At 42.0% G+C, this 18,943-nt stretch overlaps 1 protein-coding gene across 1 annotated transcript in view; it reads left to right on the top strand.

The window, feature by feature from the left end:
• Positions 1-18,943, top strand: part of Znrf3 (zinc and ring finger 3) — a 149,736-nt gene that overhangs the window by 74,042 nt on the left and 56,751 nt on the right. The window contains exon 2 of the mRNA XM_051200186.1: positions 9,614-9,739. Within this exon, the coding sequence (XP_051056143.1) occupies positions 9,614-9,739 (126 nt within the window). The remainder of the gene's footprint in view (positions 1-9,613; positions 9,740-18,943) is intronic.

Raw genomic sequence — 18,943 nt, 5'->3', positions numbered from 1 at the left:
AGGCCTTATGGTTCAAGGGAAGAGTGGGTGGACTGTCATCCTGTCCCTTCATATAAATTATTAGCCTTGGTTTTAGCCACCATACTTTAAAAAAAGGGGGGGGGGTCTGGTCTTTGATGTGAGGTTGTGTACCATAGGGGCATCTTACATCTTTGGCCATATGTAGAGGAGAAAGTATAAAAAGGAGGGAAGTCTCCCTATTAAATTCCCCAGGAACTTTTGGATGAGGTAATATTATAGAGTTAGCTTGTCCTGCTAGTATAGCACGTAACTGCTGTGTAACTCACTTGCAAGCAAGTGGTCCTTTTGAAGTCACTGTAAACTTTGAGTGAGTTATGGAGGTATTATAACCTTGGGCAAAAGCGTGGCTAGTCCTGGCTTAAGCTCTCTCCTTTAAGACATTGGGAAACTATGCCAGTTTGTCCCAAGTAAGTTTGTGTTGAAAGCTTCTGAAAAAGCTGCTCTTGGTTTCAGAGCTTGGCATGTGGAGCATCTCAAGGGAACAATTCTCTCCAAATACTTATACCTGGCATCACATTGTCTTTAGCTCAGGGGTTCATGTAGATTCTTTGTCCATTAGCCAAACAGTGAAACTATGATATAATCACTCTCACTTGGCCCTGAGAAATCTGAAGGTCTACATTCATATTCTAGCATAAACCAGTTGGTCCATTTTTCAGTATAGTCACATCATAATTATTGCCTGCATCAGACTATCATGGTGATACAGTACTCTCGGGTAGACCTGCAGTCTTAGGTATAAGTTCTGGCTTTAGTTAATCTTACCCTTAGTTACATTTACTGTACACGTTTCTTTCTCTTTTTCAGAACTGTAAAACTCCTCAGTACCAACAAACCCATTTGACAGTGGTTCAGATTTTGTTTTTTTGTTTTTGACTTTCCAACAGCTATCACCCTCTGGTCCTTCATTTTGAGAGTTCCCTTTATCCTGTTGGAATCCTTATACCTGGATCTCATTCCTGTCTCTCCTTGGGTTTAGTTCCTTTCATTTTGTTGTTGCTGACAGTAACTTTGTGGATTAGACATAAGTAGGAAAATTGTAAACATGTGGAGCTTTCTTTGGGAGGAGTGGCCATCTATTTTCCTTTCCCTCCACTGACCTTTCAAGATATGGTCACTAGCCTATGTGAGCGAAGGGCAGCAGGGTTGTGTTCTCTGGGTAGGAAGTATTCACTTCCTGTGCCAGTACCAGTGCCAGTGAGTCTTTTTGTCATGAAAATGACTTTGATGGATTGGTTACCAACACTTAGTAGAGTAAAATTTGTGCAATAGTTTGGTTCAGTCCTGATTTATTTGTCTTGGTCCCTCCATTAGTTAAGCAGAAACCCAAGTGGATTTCCAAAAACAAAGCAATCGGGCTGATAGAAAGGCAAAGGCTTTGTCCAGCCAGCAGCCATTTATTGAGCACCTGTTGGTGTCAAGGCTGACAGTATGATGATTGGAACCTCTAAGTAAAGTAATACTGTTCTAGAAGCAGATGCTCACATTAGGTGTGGGGTGGAGGGGTGAGGTGTGGGCAATAAAAAACTGGTAAGCGCCAGTTTGATATCAAAGCAACTTAGCTCTGTGAGTGCATTCAAGAAAGTTCAGTGGAAAGAGTGACATTGAAGCTGGTCTTGAAGGGCAGAGTGTTCTTGGCAAAGGCATAAAGAAAAAGTGAGTGTGACAGATCTAGAGAAAGTAGAGAGGGCTCAGTCACTAAGCATCTACCATGCTGTTTGTTTATCACATCTCATGTAACTGCTGTATCCCATTAAGGCCTTGGGGATAGTATCCCCATAAAGTAGGTGCAGTGTTCTTCCTTCCTTGACTTATGCCTTACAGTACACCCCTACATTACTTTTCCCATAGCACAGGATCAGAGTTAAACACAGGCCACACTTTGTTTTATCCCTATATTTAATTGTAGCTTATTATTTTCCTGGTGTTCTCCCAGCGATTGGTCTTAGAAAACTTGCTTGTCTTTTCATTCTAAGCTGTGGGCTGTGATGTCTCTGAATTCTTATATGTTATTAGGCCTTTTAAAACTGTCCTAAAAAGGTAAACTCTACTTCTCCAAACATTTTAAGAAAAATTCAGGGCCTGGGGAAATGACCAGTGTGTTAAGAGTATTTTTCAAGCATGAGTTTGAATTCCCAGCATGCATCTAAAAAGACAGGTACAGCTGTCCATGCCTGTAACTCTCCCACTAGGGGGAGGATGACCCAGACAAGATGATCCCAAGGGATCACTAGGCCAGCCTAACCAAAACAGGACCCTGTCAAGGCAACAAGGCAAAGAACCATAGAGGAAGACACTGGAAACCTTGCTGTGATTTCCAGATATGTACACCACACACTTACATGCATGATACACATACAGAGAGGTAGAGGGTAGGGGGAGAGAGAGCGAGCACCTTTAACCCCAGCTGGTCTCTGAGTTTAATGAGTTCAAGGACAGCCTGGTCTACAGAATGAGTTCCAAAGCTATACAGAACTTTTGGGGGGGGGGAGGGGAGGGGGGTTCATACACTGTAGAAGACTAATATTAATTTTGAAGGATAAAGTGTCAAATGCATACAGATTCTATGTGAAGTAATCTGTTGCTTACTGATGTGTGTGTTAGGAACTATCCAGAAGGGTTTTGGATTTTTTTAAATTAGCAGCTAATATTTCTTAGAAAATATAAATGAGTCTGATTGAGACTGTCATGAAAAGGGCTGAAAATAAGAATTTTGTTTTTTTCTTGTTTTAAGGTCCTCTCTGAATGGAACCCATACTGCTAATGTGGACAATAACCTGAGGCTAGGTTTTGGTCAAGAGTTAGTTTTTAACAAGTTGAAATGTAATTACAACCCCAGTATCTTATATTGGGGTCTTGGATGGGCAGTGTTGGAATATTTTCAGAATTATCTGAGTGGATGTTGGTACCCTCTATTTATGTCTGACTGCAGCAGTAATACCAAGGGTCATTTTCCAAGTGAGAGAACTCTGGTTTTTCCCATAGTTCCTTTCTGCTTTGATCACTCTCTGTGGAAGCACCCATGCATAATTCTTTAATCCTTAACTAGATCATTCGTCATTGGCTTTGAGTGGGACCCAGCTGTTCATTGGCTGACACAACTTTCATGGTACTATTAATTTGACTTCACTGCTGCTTACAGTTCCAGTCTACAGCTTCTTTATACAGTCTAATCACTATTATTGAATATTCTAACAATTTGCTGTAAGGATGAAAGAAAATTAAAATGTAACCTTGTACACACTCTGAGATGAAAAGCCTACCCCTTCACTTTTCCCCTGGCATAGCATGCTCATTTGCATGTGATACCTACCTTTGCCTAGGGAACACCATCCTTTGCATCAGTTCAGCTTACTAGTGTATATTTTTAGCATGTGACTGTTTCTATTTACTTAAGAAATATTTTCCCAACCTTTTAACTTGGACCCCTTGGGGTAAATAGAACCCTATGATATAAATGGCTGTAGGTATGGGACAACAGGCATTTTTGGAAGCTGATGCTATTGTTAGAGACAAACTGACATCAGCCAGAATTCCACAATATTATCTTTGGGAGATGAGTAAAATGGATGGTTATATTGGTTAACTCTAGTAGTTAGGATTGAGTGCGCAGGATTAACTACTTGGGGAAGTAAATAGGAGAGGGAACTGAGATGGAGGTGGAAAAGTAGCAAGGAAGCAGGGTCTCACTGTGTAGACCAGGCTGGCTTTGAATTCACAGAGGTGGATATGCTTGATGTTTACATAGTTCACATTTCTGAATACTTAGGTACATACTCTTGATGCCGTCCTTAATGTTAGGCCTCCATTTTAATAATGTCCTTCTGCTGTTCTTGGTTCCCCTTCTTATTATCCCCTCCTCTCCCTCTCTCCTATTTGCTGCCCTCTTGGGTCTCAGTCTCGGTGTTTTTCCTTTTTTCTTCCCACTATCTTTTGTTCTTGAGTCATGGTTGGTTCTTCAGTATACGAGGCCATTTAGCTTTGTCTTGTATCAGAGTTAGTCTCTCAATGTGTATATATTCTCCCTCCCAGCATGCTCTCAATATATGTTCCATGGAACTATATGATTATATTAATTAAACACAAAGCAGTCGTAGGAGCAGAATAGGAAATAATGGATTTAGTGACAGTTAAACCCACCTTGCCCCTCTTTTTAATAGCTGGATATGGTGGCATATGCCTGCAATCTCGGATATTTAGAAGATGAAACAGGAGTATAACAAGTTGAAGACCAACTTGGAAAGCTCAACAAGACTGTTCCAAACTTAAACTAGGGCTGGAAAGATGTCTCAGCAGTTAAGAACACTGGCAGTTCTTCCAGAGGTCCTGAGTTCAATTCCCAGCAACCACATGGTAGCTCACAACCATCTATAATGAGATCTGGCACCCTCTTCTGGCCTGCAGGCATACATGTAGACAGAATACTGTATAAATAATACATAAATTTATTTGTTTTTGGAGACAGGGTTTCTCTGTGTAGCTTTGAAGCCTGTCCTGGAGCTCACTTTGTAAACCAGGCTGGCCTCGAACTCACAGAGATATGCCTGTCTCTGTCTCCTAGTCCTGGGATTAAAGGTATGCTCCACTGACACCTGGCTGTAAATAAATAAATCTTAAAAAAACAAACAAACAGACAAAAAAAAAATCCCACAAGCAAACTAAGCGAGCAGTTGAATGAATGAATGAATGAATGAATGAATGAATAGTTTGTTTCAGCATACTAGGCTAGTAAGCTTGAGGTCCTTGATTTCCCATGGTACGAGAGAGAGAGAGAGAGAGAGAGAGAGAGAGAGAGAGAGAGAGAGAGAGAGAGAGAGAGAGAGAGAACACCATAGCCTTCTGTAGAGTTTCAGTATACAAATGTAGATCCTTAGTTCCTGTGAAGAAAAGTGGTATTTACCCCCATTTTTTTATCTTGGGCTAGGATATAATTTCTGAAGGGCCTGTATAATTGGCTTATATTCTGGAAGGATTCAAATCACATTGCCCTACACTGTGAATACACAAATTCACTCACTAAGGATATCAGTAGGCCAATAACAGATCCTTTCTGAGTAAACAACTGCTTGGTTAAAATCTACCATTTTGGTTGGGTGTGGCCGTGCATGCCTTTAATTCCAGCACTTGGGAGGCAGAGGCAGGTGAATCTCTATGAGTTTGAGGCCAGCCTGGTCTACAGAGAGAGTTCTAGAATAGACAGTAGAAACCCTGTCTTAACAATAACCAAAAGCAAATAACAAAAAATCCCTACCATTTTAAAGTATTTAGTTCCAGACATGGTGATGTATGCTTTTAATCACAGCAGAGGCAGACAGATTTCCTGATTCCAGGGCAGCCAGGGTTACACAGAGACACTGACTTAAGTGGTAGTGGTGGGGGTTCGTATGCTGTATTGTACAACTGTTAACCACTATAAAGTTTCAGACCATTTCCATCACCCTCTAGAAGAAATTATACCCATGGAACAGTCTTTCCTTATCACTTCAGAGCCCAGGATAATCACTAGCTTTCTTACAGGTTTTGTTGTTGTTGTTGTTGTTGTTTTTGTTTTTTTGCCTGCTTAACATTTTGTATGAATGGACTTAGATTTGTCTAGCCATGACTGCTGGACTCTCTTAATGAAGTTTTGATAAAGATCCAGCTCTTGGGTCTGCATTCCCCTGCTCCTCCAAAGCTATTCTCCATCACTGACCAAACCTGTAGGTGTCTTAAGTAACAGTATAGTTGTCTGTTTGGAAACCATGGGATACAGTAAAATGGGATCACAAATGTGGTTGCTATTGCAGTGACTTGACCTGAGACTTTGGGAAGCTGTAGCTGGGCTGGGTTGAGCTGAGTCTCACCTTCTCCTGAAGGTCATAGGTAACTGAACTGTTGGTACAATTTGGTGGTCCTTGTCCATCCTCTTCAGTTGTAGGAGAGCTTGGCATTTTAAGCTACTTTTCATTTAATACCTAGGACATTCCACGATGGGCTTAGTCCTGCAGGAGCATCCTAGAGGGAAGGTTGCACTGCCTACCTTACTGCAGAACCCTCACTGGTCCTACAGGAAACACATTAAAACTGAAGACTCCTGAGAAAATAGGACCTTGCCTTGGAATTTCCAGGGGTTGGGTACTCACTAGCTACAAAGACAGCTTCGGACAGCACCCTATAGAACCCTGAGACCTCTCACTTGCCCTGTAGGCTCTGTAACCCCTCTTACACTGTTACATGGAATTTGGATTCCAAGAATCTCTAGGCTGAACTGTCATTGCATCTCTGGAGACCAGGCACAGCACTGCATGGAAAGTGTGTCACCCATTTGCTTCAGCACTTCATGTTTACAGTATGACCCTTACTGCTCGAAACTCAGACACTAGCTTGATGTCCAAAATCTAAGTTTTAAGCCCTTTTCTTTGTTTTGTTGTAGACTATGACTTTCTATACGACTGGCCAGTCTGTTCTAGTTCTTCTTTCTCTATCTTTTGCACCTCTTCACCAAGTTTGAAATGATTAGTTCGACTCTTCCTTCATAGTTTGCTTTAAGGCCCTGCAGCTTCAGACACACCTCTCACTTTCAGCATCTTAGCTCCTCTTGATGCCCACATTAAATAGCACATTGCCCTTGACTATAACCAGTTTAAAGCTAGAAACATTCTTTTTTTTTCTGAAGATTTTCTCTTTTAGAGTTTTCTATCTCAGAAGGTTAGCTCTCAGGAGAAGTGGCACAGAGCGAGTGAGTATAGTGGGAAGTCACCAGACATAATCCATTGGGCCAAGTGCACTTGCTTACCCATGCTGTCTTGGAAAACAAGGTCATTTACTTTGAACTTTTGTTTTCACTTGTAAGATAAGTAAGGAATAACATACTTTAGCTTTCTGTTTGGTGCTTTAAGTTATGACAGGTCTATTGGCTTAAAACAACACTTGGTACACTGACCTACCTGGAGAGTCCAGGAAACCTGCATCTCATCCTACTTAGTCACATCTGCCGGAATGTCTTACTATGTAAGGTAAATTTCTATGTCTGAAGGTTAGGATATAGATGCCTTTGGAGCTATTATCCTATCTATAGTGGAACTTAGAAGATCCTTTGTCAGACTACTTCTGATCCTAGAAGGTGTTTAATACTTATCCAGAGACAGTTCTTCAGCCTAAGAGTTTAGCATATCAGACTGGAGAAATGGATCAGCAGTTAAGATCATTAGATGCTCTTAGTGAGGACCTGAGTTTAACTCCCAGCACCCTCATAGTAGCTCACAATCATCTGTAACTCCAATCCCAGGGAATCTGACTTCCTCTTCTGACCTCCGAGAAGACAAAGTACACACCAGGTGCACAGATGTACACATAATAAATAAATATTGGGGGGATTAGTACATTCAATTCTAGGCTTATAATTTGATAAATTATCTGCGAGAAGTTTCCCTTTCCAGACTGCTCTTGGTCTCTAGGGCCTGCGGTGTGTTATTCCTTGGAGAGTCTTAAATGTCTACTTACCTTAGTTAGGAAAGCAGGGATATACCAAAATACAAATGCCACTTAGGTCTATGTTGGCAAGCCAGTAAGTTTATGGGGCCACTTACAGGAGCAAGAATGACCAAAGCCATCCCAGCGTGGGTGATAGCTGACCAAAGCAGGAATCCTAGAGCACACTGCTTAACTTGAAGGCAACTCACCAGGTTAGAGGCTACTTAGCTAGTCTGGAACTCTTAACAGGCAGCTTGGCAGATTGCCTTTTTCTAGGCAGCATGGTTGATCTCTGTGTCCTTGGTAGTCTTTGTAACTTACATAAGCTTCGAAAGGGAGGTGCCTTGTACCTCTGGTCAATTTCATGAACTTCCTGAGACTCTAAAGTTTACTTCCTGAATCTTAATGATCTTGCCTTTAAAACTTCTGAGTCTTTTATTTTGGAGTTTTTTTTTTCTTTCTTTCTTTTTTTTTAAACAATGTATGTATGTTTTGCTTGTATGTATGTGTACCATATGCATGTCCACAGAGGCCAGAAGAAGATGTTGATTCCCAGGAACTGGTGTTAAGGATGATCATGCACCATCATGTAGATGCTAAAAATTAAACCCTGGTTTTTTGTAGGAGCAACAAGCAATCTGACCACTGAGCCAAATCTCCGGCCCTAGAACTTCTGAGTTTTAATGAGCTTCCTTTTAGAACTTACTGGATCTTAAGGAACCTAGGAAAAAATTATTACAAAGTAGCTTGATAAAAGTCAGTGCAAGAACTGTAAGCATAAACCTTGGGATTTCTGTTGTTTTCAGACTTTTATATGAGAAAATAAGCTGATACTCCTCTACTTGGTTTTTATTTTGTGCTGTGTAGATTTTGAAAAGATTCAAAGAATGTGTCATCTATTTCCCAGTAACCATTTGTGTAGTCTTTTAACTAGCTTGCAAATCATACTGATGGTTTGCCACATTTCCAGTTCTCTCATTAAGTCCCAAATGTGTGTCTCAGCCCTCATGGATAAGTAAATGTAACCTTCAGATCTAGAAGCCAGTGCTGGAGAGATGGCTCAGAGGTTAAGGGAACTGGCTGCTCTTCCAGAGCTCCTGAATTTAATTCCCAGCAACCATTTGATGGCTCACAACCATCTGTAATGAGATCTGGTGCCCTCTTCTGACCTGCAGGGGTACATGCAGATAGAACATTGTACACATAATAAATAAATAAATCCTTAAAAAAAAATCTAGACGCCAAACAGGATACTATACTGGTTAGTTTCATTTGTAATTGCTTAGTGTTAGATTTATGATATTTTATAGCAATTTAGGTTGATATTTATTTGAGTTTTTTTTCTCTCCCTACCTCTTATCAGGTAGCTTCTGTCTTGAACAACCATTACTTTCAAAGCAGAGTGAAAGCAGCCATAAATTATATTTATAGGGGTTGAAACTTGGCTCAGTCTGTAAAGTGCTTGCTGTGTAAACATGAGGACTTGGATTCAGTCCCCAGTACCATGTGAAAACCAGGTTTGGTGGTATACACCTGTAATCCCAGCATTGGATAGGCAGAGACAGGCCCTGAGACTTAACTGGCCACACATTCTAGCCAAATTGAAAAGCTCTAGGTTTACTTAAAGACTCTATCTCAAGTAAGGTGAAAGAGAGATTGAGAAGACATCTGACATCAACCTCTGGCTTCCATATATATGCATATGTAATACATGTTCATTTAATTTTTATGGCTGTGGATATTTTGTTTGTATGTGTCTGTGTAGCACATGCAGGGTGGTGCTTATGGAAGCCAGAAGAGGGCATCAGATCCTTTGGAACCAGAGTTATAGACAGTTGTGAACCTCCATGTGCATGTTGGGAGTTGAACCTGGGTCCTCTGGGACAGCCATTGCTCTTAATTGTTGAGTCATCTCTCTAGCCCTTATAATATCTATTTCTAGTGGTTTTATTGTGTTCTCTCCAGTGCTTAGCTCACTGTAATGAAATGGAATTCCCTGTGGATTGAAAAACTATGCCTTAAAGTTTAAAGTTTTGAGGTGGCTTTGGCTTAGTATACAATGAGAAGTACACAAAGAACTCAAGCCAGTCTGTGGCCAGTCTGTTGACATTTTTTTTTTTTTTTCCATTTTGTCTCTCAGATGCACCCACTAGGCCTGTGTAATAACAATGATGAAGAGGACTTGTATGAATATGGCTGGGTAGGAGTGGTGAAGCTCGAACAGCCAGAATTGGACCCCAAACCATGTCTCACTGTCCTGGGCAAGGTAAGCACCAGCCCTTCTGTGTCACTGCCATTGTGGTTGGTGTTTTCCACTTAAGTGTCTTCCTGAGTTATAAATAGCTGGTTCTGGAGAAGAGCCATGCTGGCACAGCACTCCTTTCTCTGAAGCTGTGTGAGCAGACACAAAACCATGGGGCCCAGAGCTTTGGCCCTGAAGGAGGCCCCAGCCTCAGAGTCTGCTCTACCTCTGCTTACTGTGTGGCCTTGGGCACATTGCTTTCCCTGAGAGTCTCAGTCTCTTATCTGTGAAATGGGTTGATACCATAGTACTGTTTTACACCTTTGGTGGGGGCAGATGTTTTAGACCTAAGATTTGGGAGGTTTAGGAAAGATGTATATATATTGTCTATTAAGTAACCTTGAGGACCTAGGCCCATACTAAGTAATCACACACATATATGTGTGTAAATCATGGATATCCACATTAAATGGAATAACTAAAATCTAAATAGCCTTCTGTTAGCTCACAGCTGCTTTGCCTCCAAATGAGTTCAGGTTCATTAATTTTGTTGCCAAGTACGTTATGGAAAGACTCTTGGAATTTAGAGCTTCCTTGGGTTCAGAACAGCAGACAGCAATTATGGCCTTGCATTAGAACTTACCTCATAGGTGACTAGGAAGTGAGGTGAGATACAAGGCCTGGCTCATGTGCCACTGTTTAAAAGCTCTAGCAAATAAAAGCTTTTTAGCTGCTAAGGTCAGTATAATTTCTGACTGCAGTATAAGATAGAAATAAATTTACTTTGGAAATCCAACCATCGGGAACTTTTAATCTGATAGGTCATAACCTGGTTTGGTTGGTTGGTTGGTTGGTTGGTTGGTTGGTTGGTTGGTTGGTTGGTTGGTTTGGTTTGGTTTGGTTTGGTTTGGGTTTGTTTGGGTTTGTTTGGATTTTCGAGATAGGGTTTCTCCTGTGTAACAGTCCTAGCTGTCCTAGAACTTGCTCTGTAGACCAGGCTGGCCTGGAACTCACAGAGATCCACCTGCTTGTACCTATCTCCCAAGTGCTGGGAATAAAGGCATGGGCCATCACTGCCTGGCCATAACCTGTTTTAAAGTAGATCTTTTTTTTTTTAAGGGAGGATTTTGTGAAAGTAATTTGAATTTTTGGTTAGGGGAAAGGTGGTCTGTTGCTGGTCCTAACAGCTCCCTTGGGGGAGGGGGTGAGAAGGGTCAGTACCTTGGTTCCACCTCCTGGAGCAGGGGTCAACCTTTATGTGGAGGGTCCTAGCGAATGGGGGGGGGAGGGATGTGCCTTCCTAAATGGACAAGTAGACAAACATGACAGACAACACAAAAGAAGGAAAGAAAGTGGGAAAGTAGGGTCCCAATGCTTATCTGCCAAAGGGATTGAGGACACACAACATAGATGGGCCTTTTCACTAAAACACACTGTCTTGGGAGTGCTATTACACAGTGTCCCAAGTGAGCAGAGGAAGATGACTAGAACCTGATGCTGGGTCTTAACATCTCCCTCTGGGGAGTGGGGTGAGAAGGCTTGGCGTCAATGGCACAGACACCAGGAGTCAGGTAAAGGCAAACAGCAGACTCATTTATTCAGCAGTGGGAGAAACTTATATATCCTCCTCCTTCCAGGTCCCAGGCTGGGTCCCACTCTGGTGACATTCCACAGTCACCTATCATTGGCTAGATAGACTTCTTTTTTATTTTTACTTTTTAAACATTCATTTATTAAGTATACAATGTTCTGTCTGCATACATGTCCGCACGCCAGAAGACGGCACCAGATCTCATTACAGATGGTTGTGAGCCACCGTGTGGTTGCTGGGAATTGAACTCAGGACCTTTGGAAGAGCAGGCAGTACTCTTAACCACCAAGCCATCTCTCCAGCCCAATCCAAACTTCTGACAGTACCTGTTGCTAGGCCCTCAGATGGACTCCAGGTTGGCTCATATCTTGGCCTCATAGGCCTTATCATCCTACTGTAGTCCTTAAGAGTAGTCTTATTGCATAGACATTTATGGTCCCCAAAGCTACAGATCTATGTATCCTGGGAAGACAGCTGAGTTCTGTTCCTGGAAGATGAGGCTCTCTTGGATATCCAGGTCAGAGAAGAGGTAGCATTAGTGCAGGGAGCCATCTCAAACCTAAAGATTTTTTTTTTTTTTTTTTGTGACAGGGTTTCTCTGTGTAGCTTTGGAGAACTTGCTCTGCAGACCAGACTGGCCTCGAACTCAAAGTCCGCCTGCCTCTGCCTCCTGAGTGTTAGGATTAAAGTTGTGCGCCACTATTGCCCAGCCCTAAAGAATTTGTTGCCATCCTAAAAGGTCTTTGGTCCTAGAGACCCTCAGAGTCTCATTTGTGTTTTGCAAAGCTCCATGACTCTTGTCAAGTTTTCCTGCCCTTTCATTGGAAGAGAAAGCCTGACACAAATTACAGCCTGTTTGGTTTATGGTTCACTAAGTTGAATCTCAGGGTGTTTGAGGTGGCTCAGCCTTGATCCTTCATCATTTCAGTAGTTGACCAGAGCTGTTTAATGATGGTTAGGATCAGTAACCCTCTTGAGAGTTAGTGTTTTTTTTAGGAGATATGCCAGCGGCATCCAAAGTGTAGGAACAGTGTTCTCCTTGTAAGTCTCTGCTTTGAATATGCCTTTTGCTCCTATGCTTAAGCTGCTGCTGGTCCATGTTCAGTTTACTGGCTTTGTTTGTTTTCCCCAGCCCAGAGGTGCTCCATCTCTTGTGTCTATAATGGGTTGTAGCAGGGCCCAAAGTATAATCCTTATTGTGCTTAGACAGTTTAGTGATGGGCATTTGTTGAAGCCATTCAGAACCAAACTGTTTCCTCCACTGCCTGAATTAACTGCACCATGGTTTACTTGGTGAGTTTTAATATGGTTTGGCCTGCTGGTCTCTGAAGCCAGGGGAATAGAAACCCTAGGTACATATTGAATCATGGAGCACTTCTTGTGTTTACTCTTTGTGAAGTAGTTATTGAATATGGGGAACTAGGAGCTAAGTATGTGTCTCTACCTGCCTAAGAGCAGTAGCTTATTTCTGTTGGAAAGTGTGGCACAAGGCAGCTTTCTTAAGAGTTGGCATCTGAATAAAATCATTAGTAAAGATGCCTGGAACAGACAAAGTAAGATGGTTTACTGTTTGCTTTAAATGTGGGTTGATAGAGGAGAGGTGATGAATCCTCTTCTTCCTCTCCTCATTCCTTTTTCAACATTAATTTCATTAACTTTGCCAACTCTGTTTTCTACTTTTCTGGTTTCCCAAGGGTAGAAACAAAAGATTCTGGTGTGGGTTAAGGCACAGAACTCCCAGCAGCTCAGCATGCCAGTTCCCTGCAGACAGTGTGAGTTTCCTTCTATTTGTTGGCTTTCAGTGGCTATGGCAAGGAATGATAGACAAGGAGAAGCACAAAGGCATAGGAAGTGGGCTGGCAGTATAGCTCACATGCATAAGGCCCTGGGTTCCATCATCAGCACTGCAGTAAAGTAAAAAGAAGTTAAAAGGCACAGGAAGAACACACAGCCAGCCCAGTGTGCAGGTGTAGGTGCAGCTACTGCCTGTGATACTTGTCTATGTCACCACAGAAAAGCCTGTAGGAAACCAGTAGGGCTAGACACATACCTCTCCTGTCCACAGAAATTCATAAGCTGAAACCCTGAAGAGTTAAAAAAAAAAAAAAAAAAAAAAAAAGCCTCTCTAGGAGTTCATTTTAAAAGTTTATTTTAAGAGCAAAAGGCATAAATTCATCACCTTGGTTTATTATCAAGGGGTTTTGAGTTTAGCCCTTTGAACTCATGAGAAAAAAATAATTTTTGATCATATTCTTCTAATCTTTTCAGTTTTGTAGAAGGTACAGACAAGGTCAGCCAGGTAGGTAGAGTTAGGATAAGGACAAACAGGGAAGAAACAGGCCAAGATACCTAACAGGTGCCACTTCAGGCCAGGCTCTGGTAAACCTCTGCAGCCATTGGGTGATTTCTTTTTCATTTAGTGTGGAGATGCTGTTCTGGGACTTTGTTTGTCTGATACCCTGAGCTTCTGGATCATGGTTAGGATCTTCCCTAATACCCTCATTACAAAGCTGAAAGACTGAACCTCATGGAAACAGTGAGATTGACATTTGGGGGCAGCTTACTTTGAGAAGGGTCTTAAATCATCCCCAAAGTGCAAGAGTCTATATGCCTCAGGCATTTTAGCTCTTCAGCTTTGTTGTGTTTATTAAGTATCTTACAGGGCTGCAAAGATTTAAAGAGGTTAATCTTAATTTGACTGTTATGACCCATCATCAAATTCGTGGAGACTCTCATGCCGAACACTCATGGTGTGCTTAAGTTTCCATCAGAATTCACTTAGCTTGAATTCTGAAGTTCCAGGCTGGATAAGCCCAAACCCCAGGTAGACCAATTCTGTGCTAGCTTTTTGAAATATAGTACATCCAGCAGGCCTGGACCTACCCATTTCCAGCTTCAGAAGATGGTGTGGGGAAGTTAATAAAAAGATATTTAGAGAATTTTATATTAGAAATGTCCCCTTGGCTAAGTGACCTTAGAAACTTCAGACTTGGTACCTTACTTCTTTGTGAAACACTGCCTTTCTGATTGGTAGCAATAGTTAGTGCTTATAAGAAAAGGAAAGGGCTGGGCAGTAGAGGCAGAGGCAGTAGAAGTTGATCTCTGAGTTCAAGATCAGTCTAGTCCTCACAGTTCCAGAGTAGCCAGGGCTACATGGAGAAATCCTGTCTTGAAACAAACAGAACAAACAAATAAACAAAAAAACACAAAAGAAAGAAAACAAAACAAAAAAGACACAGGCAAAAAAATTTCCCCTAAAGTACCTGTGGCTGTATGATGATGAATGCATTTTGACAAATACCTTGGGCTTACAACTGTTCTCTTCTGGAGCCTGTCTCATTGGCTTTTCTGGTCCCAGTGTAGTTGTTAATCTAACACTTCAGGTTTTAAAGTGTGTCCAGGGGATCCTAAAGTTCTTTCCAGGTCTCAGAAGATACCCCAGGATTCATACTACAGTGCCAAATGTCTTTTTCACTCCATCCTCTCAGAAGTATGTGTTGGAGCTTTCCACGAGGTCATTGTATGTTCTGACTTCATCCTTCTCATGAGTAATAGAATATGTGCTTGTGTATTCTCTGTTGTAACTTCATGTTTTAGTTTCTAATAAGCTAAATGTAAGTAGCTATAATCCATACAAATGAAATTTCTTTGAGGTTCTTAAGTTTTGAGAATATGGAATGAACTTTGAAATTAGAGTTTACTAACCTGACCTTATGTTCCTACTTAAAGATCATCTCAGTAGAACTCACCTAAGCTCTGTGACTGTTGCAGAGGCAGTAAGAATGAGGAAACAATACAGGCCATAGAGGGCAGGCAACAAATGACCAGACAAATATGAAGACCTTTTAGTGTCTTACACCATCTTAGTATCTTTGAGGCTTGAATTAGTATATAGCCTCAGCCATGACCCTCTAGACACAGGTTATGAAGATAAGCCTTTACCCAAGGCAGGAAGTTTTAGGTGTCTGGTAAGCCCTAGACTCCATCTTGAGTCCTGTATGTTGGGGTGGGAAGAGAGGTGCTTACACTCAGCATACCACTCACAGATTTTACTCACAGATGGGGTTTTACTCACAGATGTTTTCTGGAATATTTGAGTGGCCTTGTCCTTAACCCAAGCTCACCTCAGCCCATTTCAAGAGAAATGATGGAACTGAAGTCCTTGTGTCTGAAGGGAAAAAGGGTGGCTGCTCCAGCTGCTTTAACCTCAGCATGCTGCCTCTAGTCAGCAAAACAAGTAGGTATTTGTCATATACTGGCACAGGGCACCATGACTACAGTTCATTGCCTTGGCATCCCTAAAAGCATTTTATACAGTGCTTAGTGCACTTCCTATATGAACCTTTTTTAAAGTTTTATTTTAATTACAGGTATGTGTCTTATTTGCAGATGCCCACAGAGCCCAGAAGAAGGCTTCTGATTGCTTGGAGCTGGAGTTACAGGACATTGTGAGCCATCCAACATGGGTGCTGGGAATCAAACTCAGGTTCTCTACAAGAGTAGCATTCTTAGCTGGGTACATGCTTTTAATCCCAGCATGGGAAGCAGAGGCAGGCAGATCGCTCAGTTCTAGGCCAGCCTGGTCTGTAAAGCAAGTTCCAGGGACGGTCAGGACTTTTACACAGAAAAAAACCTGTGGGGAGTAGCACTGTTATCTGCTGAGCCATCTCTCCAGCCCATGTTCATATTTTTGTAGGATTTTTTTTTTTTTTTTTAATGTATTACGTTGCTTTCAACCAGGTACAATATTTGGAGACATCTTTAGTCTTCAGAAAAATGTTAGGGTGGAATGGGAGGTCAAAGGGGTAGAAGTCAGCCTTGTTGCTCAGCATCCTGTTGTGTACAGGCCAGTCTCCAGCACTTGTCTATTACTTGTCTATTAAAAACAAGGAAGGGGCTGAAGCAATAGTTTGACAATTAAGAGGATCTGTTGCTCTTCCATAGGACCAAGATTCAGTTCCCAGCACCCACATGGTAACTTACAAATGTCTGTAACTCTAGTTCCAGGGGATTCAATGCCTTCTGGCCTCGTCAGGTACCAGACACTCACTTGATGCACAGACATGCAGGCAAAATACTTACACATGTAAAGTACGAATAAATCTATTTTATTTTATTTTTATTTTACATATCGATCCCAGTTCCCTCTCCCTCCCTCTTTCCCTGTCTCCCACCCTCTCATGCCCCCAACCACCCTCTCCTCCCACCCATCCCCCACTCCATTCCACATCGGGTGATGCCTTCCAGGAGGGGACATCTAAATCTGTCAAGTCATTTGGAGCAGGGACTAGGCCCTCTCTCCTGTCTCTGGTTTAAGGGAGCATCCCCCCCATGGGGGATGTGCCCCCAAAGTCCTTTTGTGCACCAGGGATACATCCTGGTTCCACTGTCAGAGGTCTCTTAGACTGCCCAGGCCTTCTAACTGAGACCCATATTCAGGAGGGTCTGAGTCAGTCCCATGCTGGATTCCCCTCTATCAGTCTGGTGCCCGTTAGCTCCTCCTTGTTCAGGTCAGCTGTCTCTATGTGTTTCTTTAACCTGGTCTTATCCTCTCTCTCTGCATCTGGATTCCAGTTCAGCTCAATGTTTAGTTGTGGGTGTTTGCTTCTGTTTCCATCAGCTACTAGATGAGGGTTCTATGATGGTGGATAAGTTAGTCGTCGATCTCATAAATCTATTTTTTAAAAAATAAGGGAAGAAAGAATAATCTGACTTCACATATCAGTAGCATCAAGTTAGGAAAATCCTCCTTTATTGTGACATGCAATATTCTCTTCCCAAAAGATATTAAGTGCTACTTCTTCCACCTTCTGGGCCTTGCTGTTCTTAATACATGGTACTTTTAGTCTGTGGAGTGAATGAGTGATAAACATTTTGCACTTTGAGAAGTATGCAGAACACAGGCCAAGAAAGTCAAGCAGCATGTATGTGAATGATAATTCTACTTAGCAGAAGCCAAGTGTGTTTAAGCTAGCTAACGTCTCTTCGCCTCTAAAGCACGAGGGGGACCTTGTCGGATTCTATGGCAGGCAAGGTTGACCGAGGCAGAGAACAAACATGCCAGGCAGACTGAGCTTAAGTGAAAAGTTTTATTAGGAAGGGGAAGGAAAGAGAAAAGAGGTAAAGAGGCACAGAGACACAGAGAGGACAGAAGAGAAGAGGGAGACAGAAAAAGACCTGTCTGTACCAGGGGAACAGCAGGAAAGAGAAAGAGTAAAGAAAAGAGAGCAGAAGTAGGGCCAGGGTTTGTCTTTTAAAGGGCCTATTGCACCTGTGTGCAGACTACGCAATCATGGAATCCTGGGCTGACCAGGGTACTGCCTGAGTGCATTCTGCCAAGAGACAGAGGCAGGCCAGCATAATGTCTGAGTTCTTACACTCGCAAGACAGTTGAGCTTGCTGCTCAAGTCTAGTGACTTGAGTTTGGTTCTCTAAGCAGCACACAGTGAGAAGAGGGAACTGACTAGAAGTTGTCCTTCCAGTCTCTATACCCCACACACACACACAAATAAACTTTAAAAGAGTTGTGTATAATATTTATATTCAAGTTAATAGTGATTCGGTAATTTCCTTCTGTCTTCAAGCATACTTTTGCTGAGCAAATGAGAGTCCTTTCCTGAAGTGCACTGAAGTGAGTTTCTTATTGGGCAGGAAGTTTGGAAGACTGTACAGATTTATTTTAAGGAACACTTGGGTAAATATCTCCCATATTTGGTTGAAAAAGAAAGCAAGAAAGGAATTTGGTAAAAGAAATCAGACCAGGAGGAAAAGATTGGCTTGATGTGAATAGAAAAATTTAGGAAATACCATTTTGCTTTTGAGTTCATGTGACGGTTTGAAAGTCAGACTTTTTTTACGTGACACTTTTCATCTACACCTAAATCTTCCATAAACCTCTTGGTTAAAAGGCTGTATTAAGCAACACACAGAGAGAGAGAGAGAGACACACACACACACACACCAAATACATCTTTAGCTATAAAAGTCTTAAAAGAAATTTTGAAGACAATAAGCGAACAGAACAAGTAACTGTATCTGCTAACCCAAGGTGCACAGCCAGCTTGTCACCTCCAGCACTCAGAGAAGCCTGCCTCTCAATCTGGCAGTCCTTAGCACCATTTACACCCATTGATCCACTTTGAGCAGAGTTTCAGTGAAGTTGTTCCAAATCACAAAGGATGGCAACAAGGCAGGCTGAAAAGCTCATCAAAGGTAGCTACTGAATTGTCTACTGTGATAGGTTGTGACTCTAATGCATTGATTATGTCTTCATACTACATAAAATAACAGATACCAGCTCAGTTGTCAAGAACCTCACATACCTGGGGACAAGCCCACAGTTCCATGTGCTCTCCATTTTCAAATAGAGGGCCTCACACACATCTGGTTTTGTATATGCATTAACCTGTTTAAGTAGCAGGTCCTGGCCATGGTCAAGGGTGATATAAGAGCTTCCCTGACAGTTCCTAAGGCCATGGAGGGGTAGATATTTCTAATCTCCCATCACAACATGCATATATCATATATACGTGTGTACACACACACACACACAAAGAGACAGAGAGCGTACTTGTATAGCATAGGAACAAAATAGAATCTCCTGGAGACTAAGTAGGGGGAATGGAGACATGGGTGAG

This window comes from Phodopus roborovskii, unplaced genomic scaffold (assembly GCF_943737965.1).
Source record: "Phodopus roborovskii unplaced genomic scaffold, PHOROB, whole genome shotgun sequence".
In the NCBI taxonomy this organism is placed as follows: Eukaryota; Metazoa; Chordata; class Mammalia; order Rodentia; family Cricetidae; genus Phodopus; species Phodopus roborovskii.
This window is presented reverse-complemented; position numbering and strand designations above follow the sequence as displayed.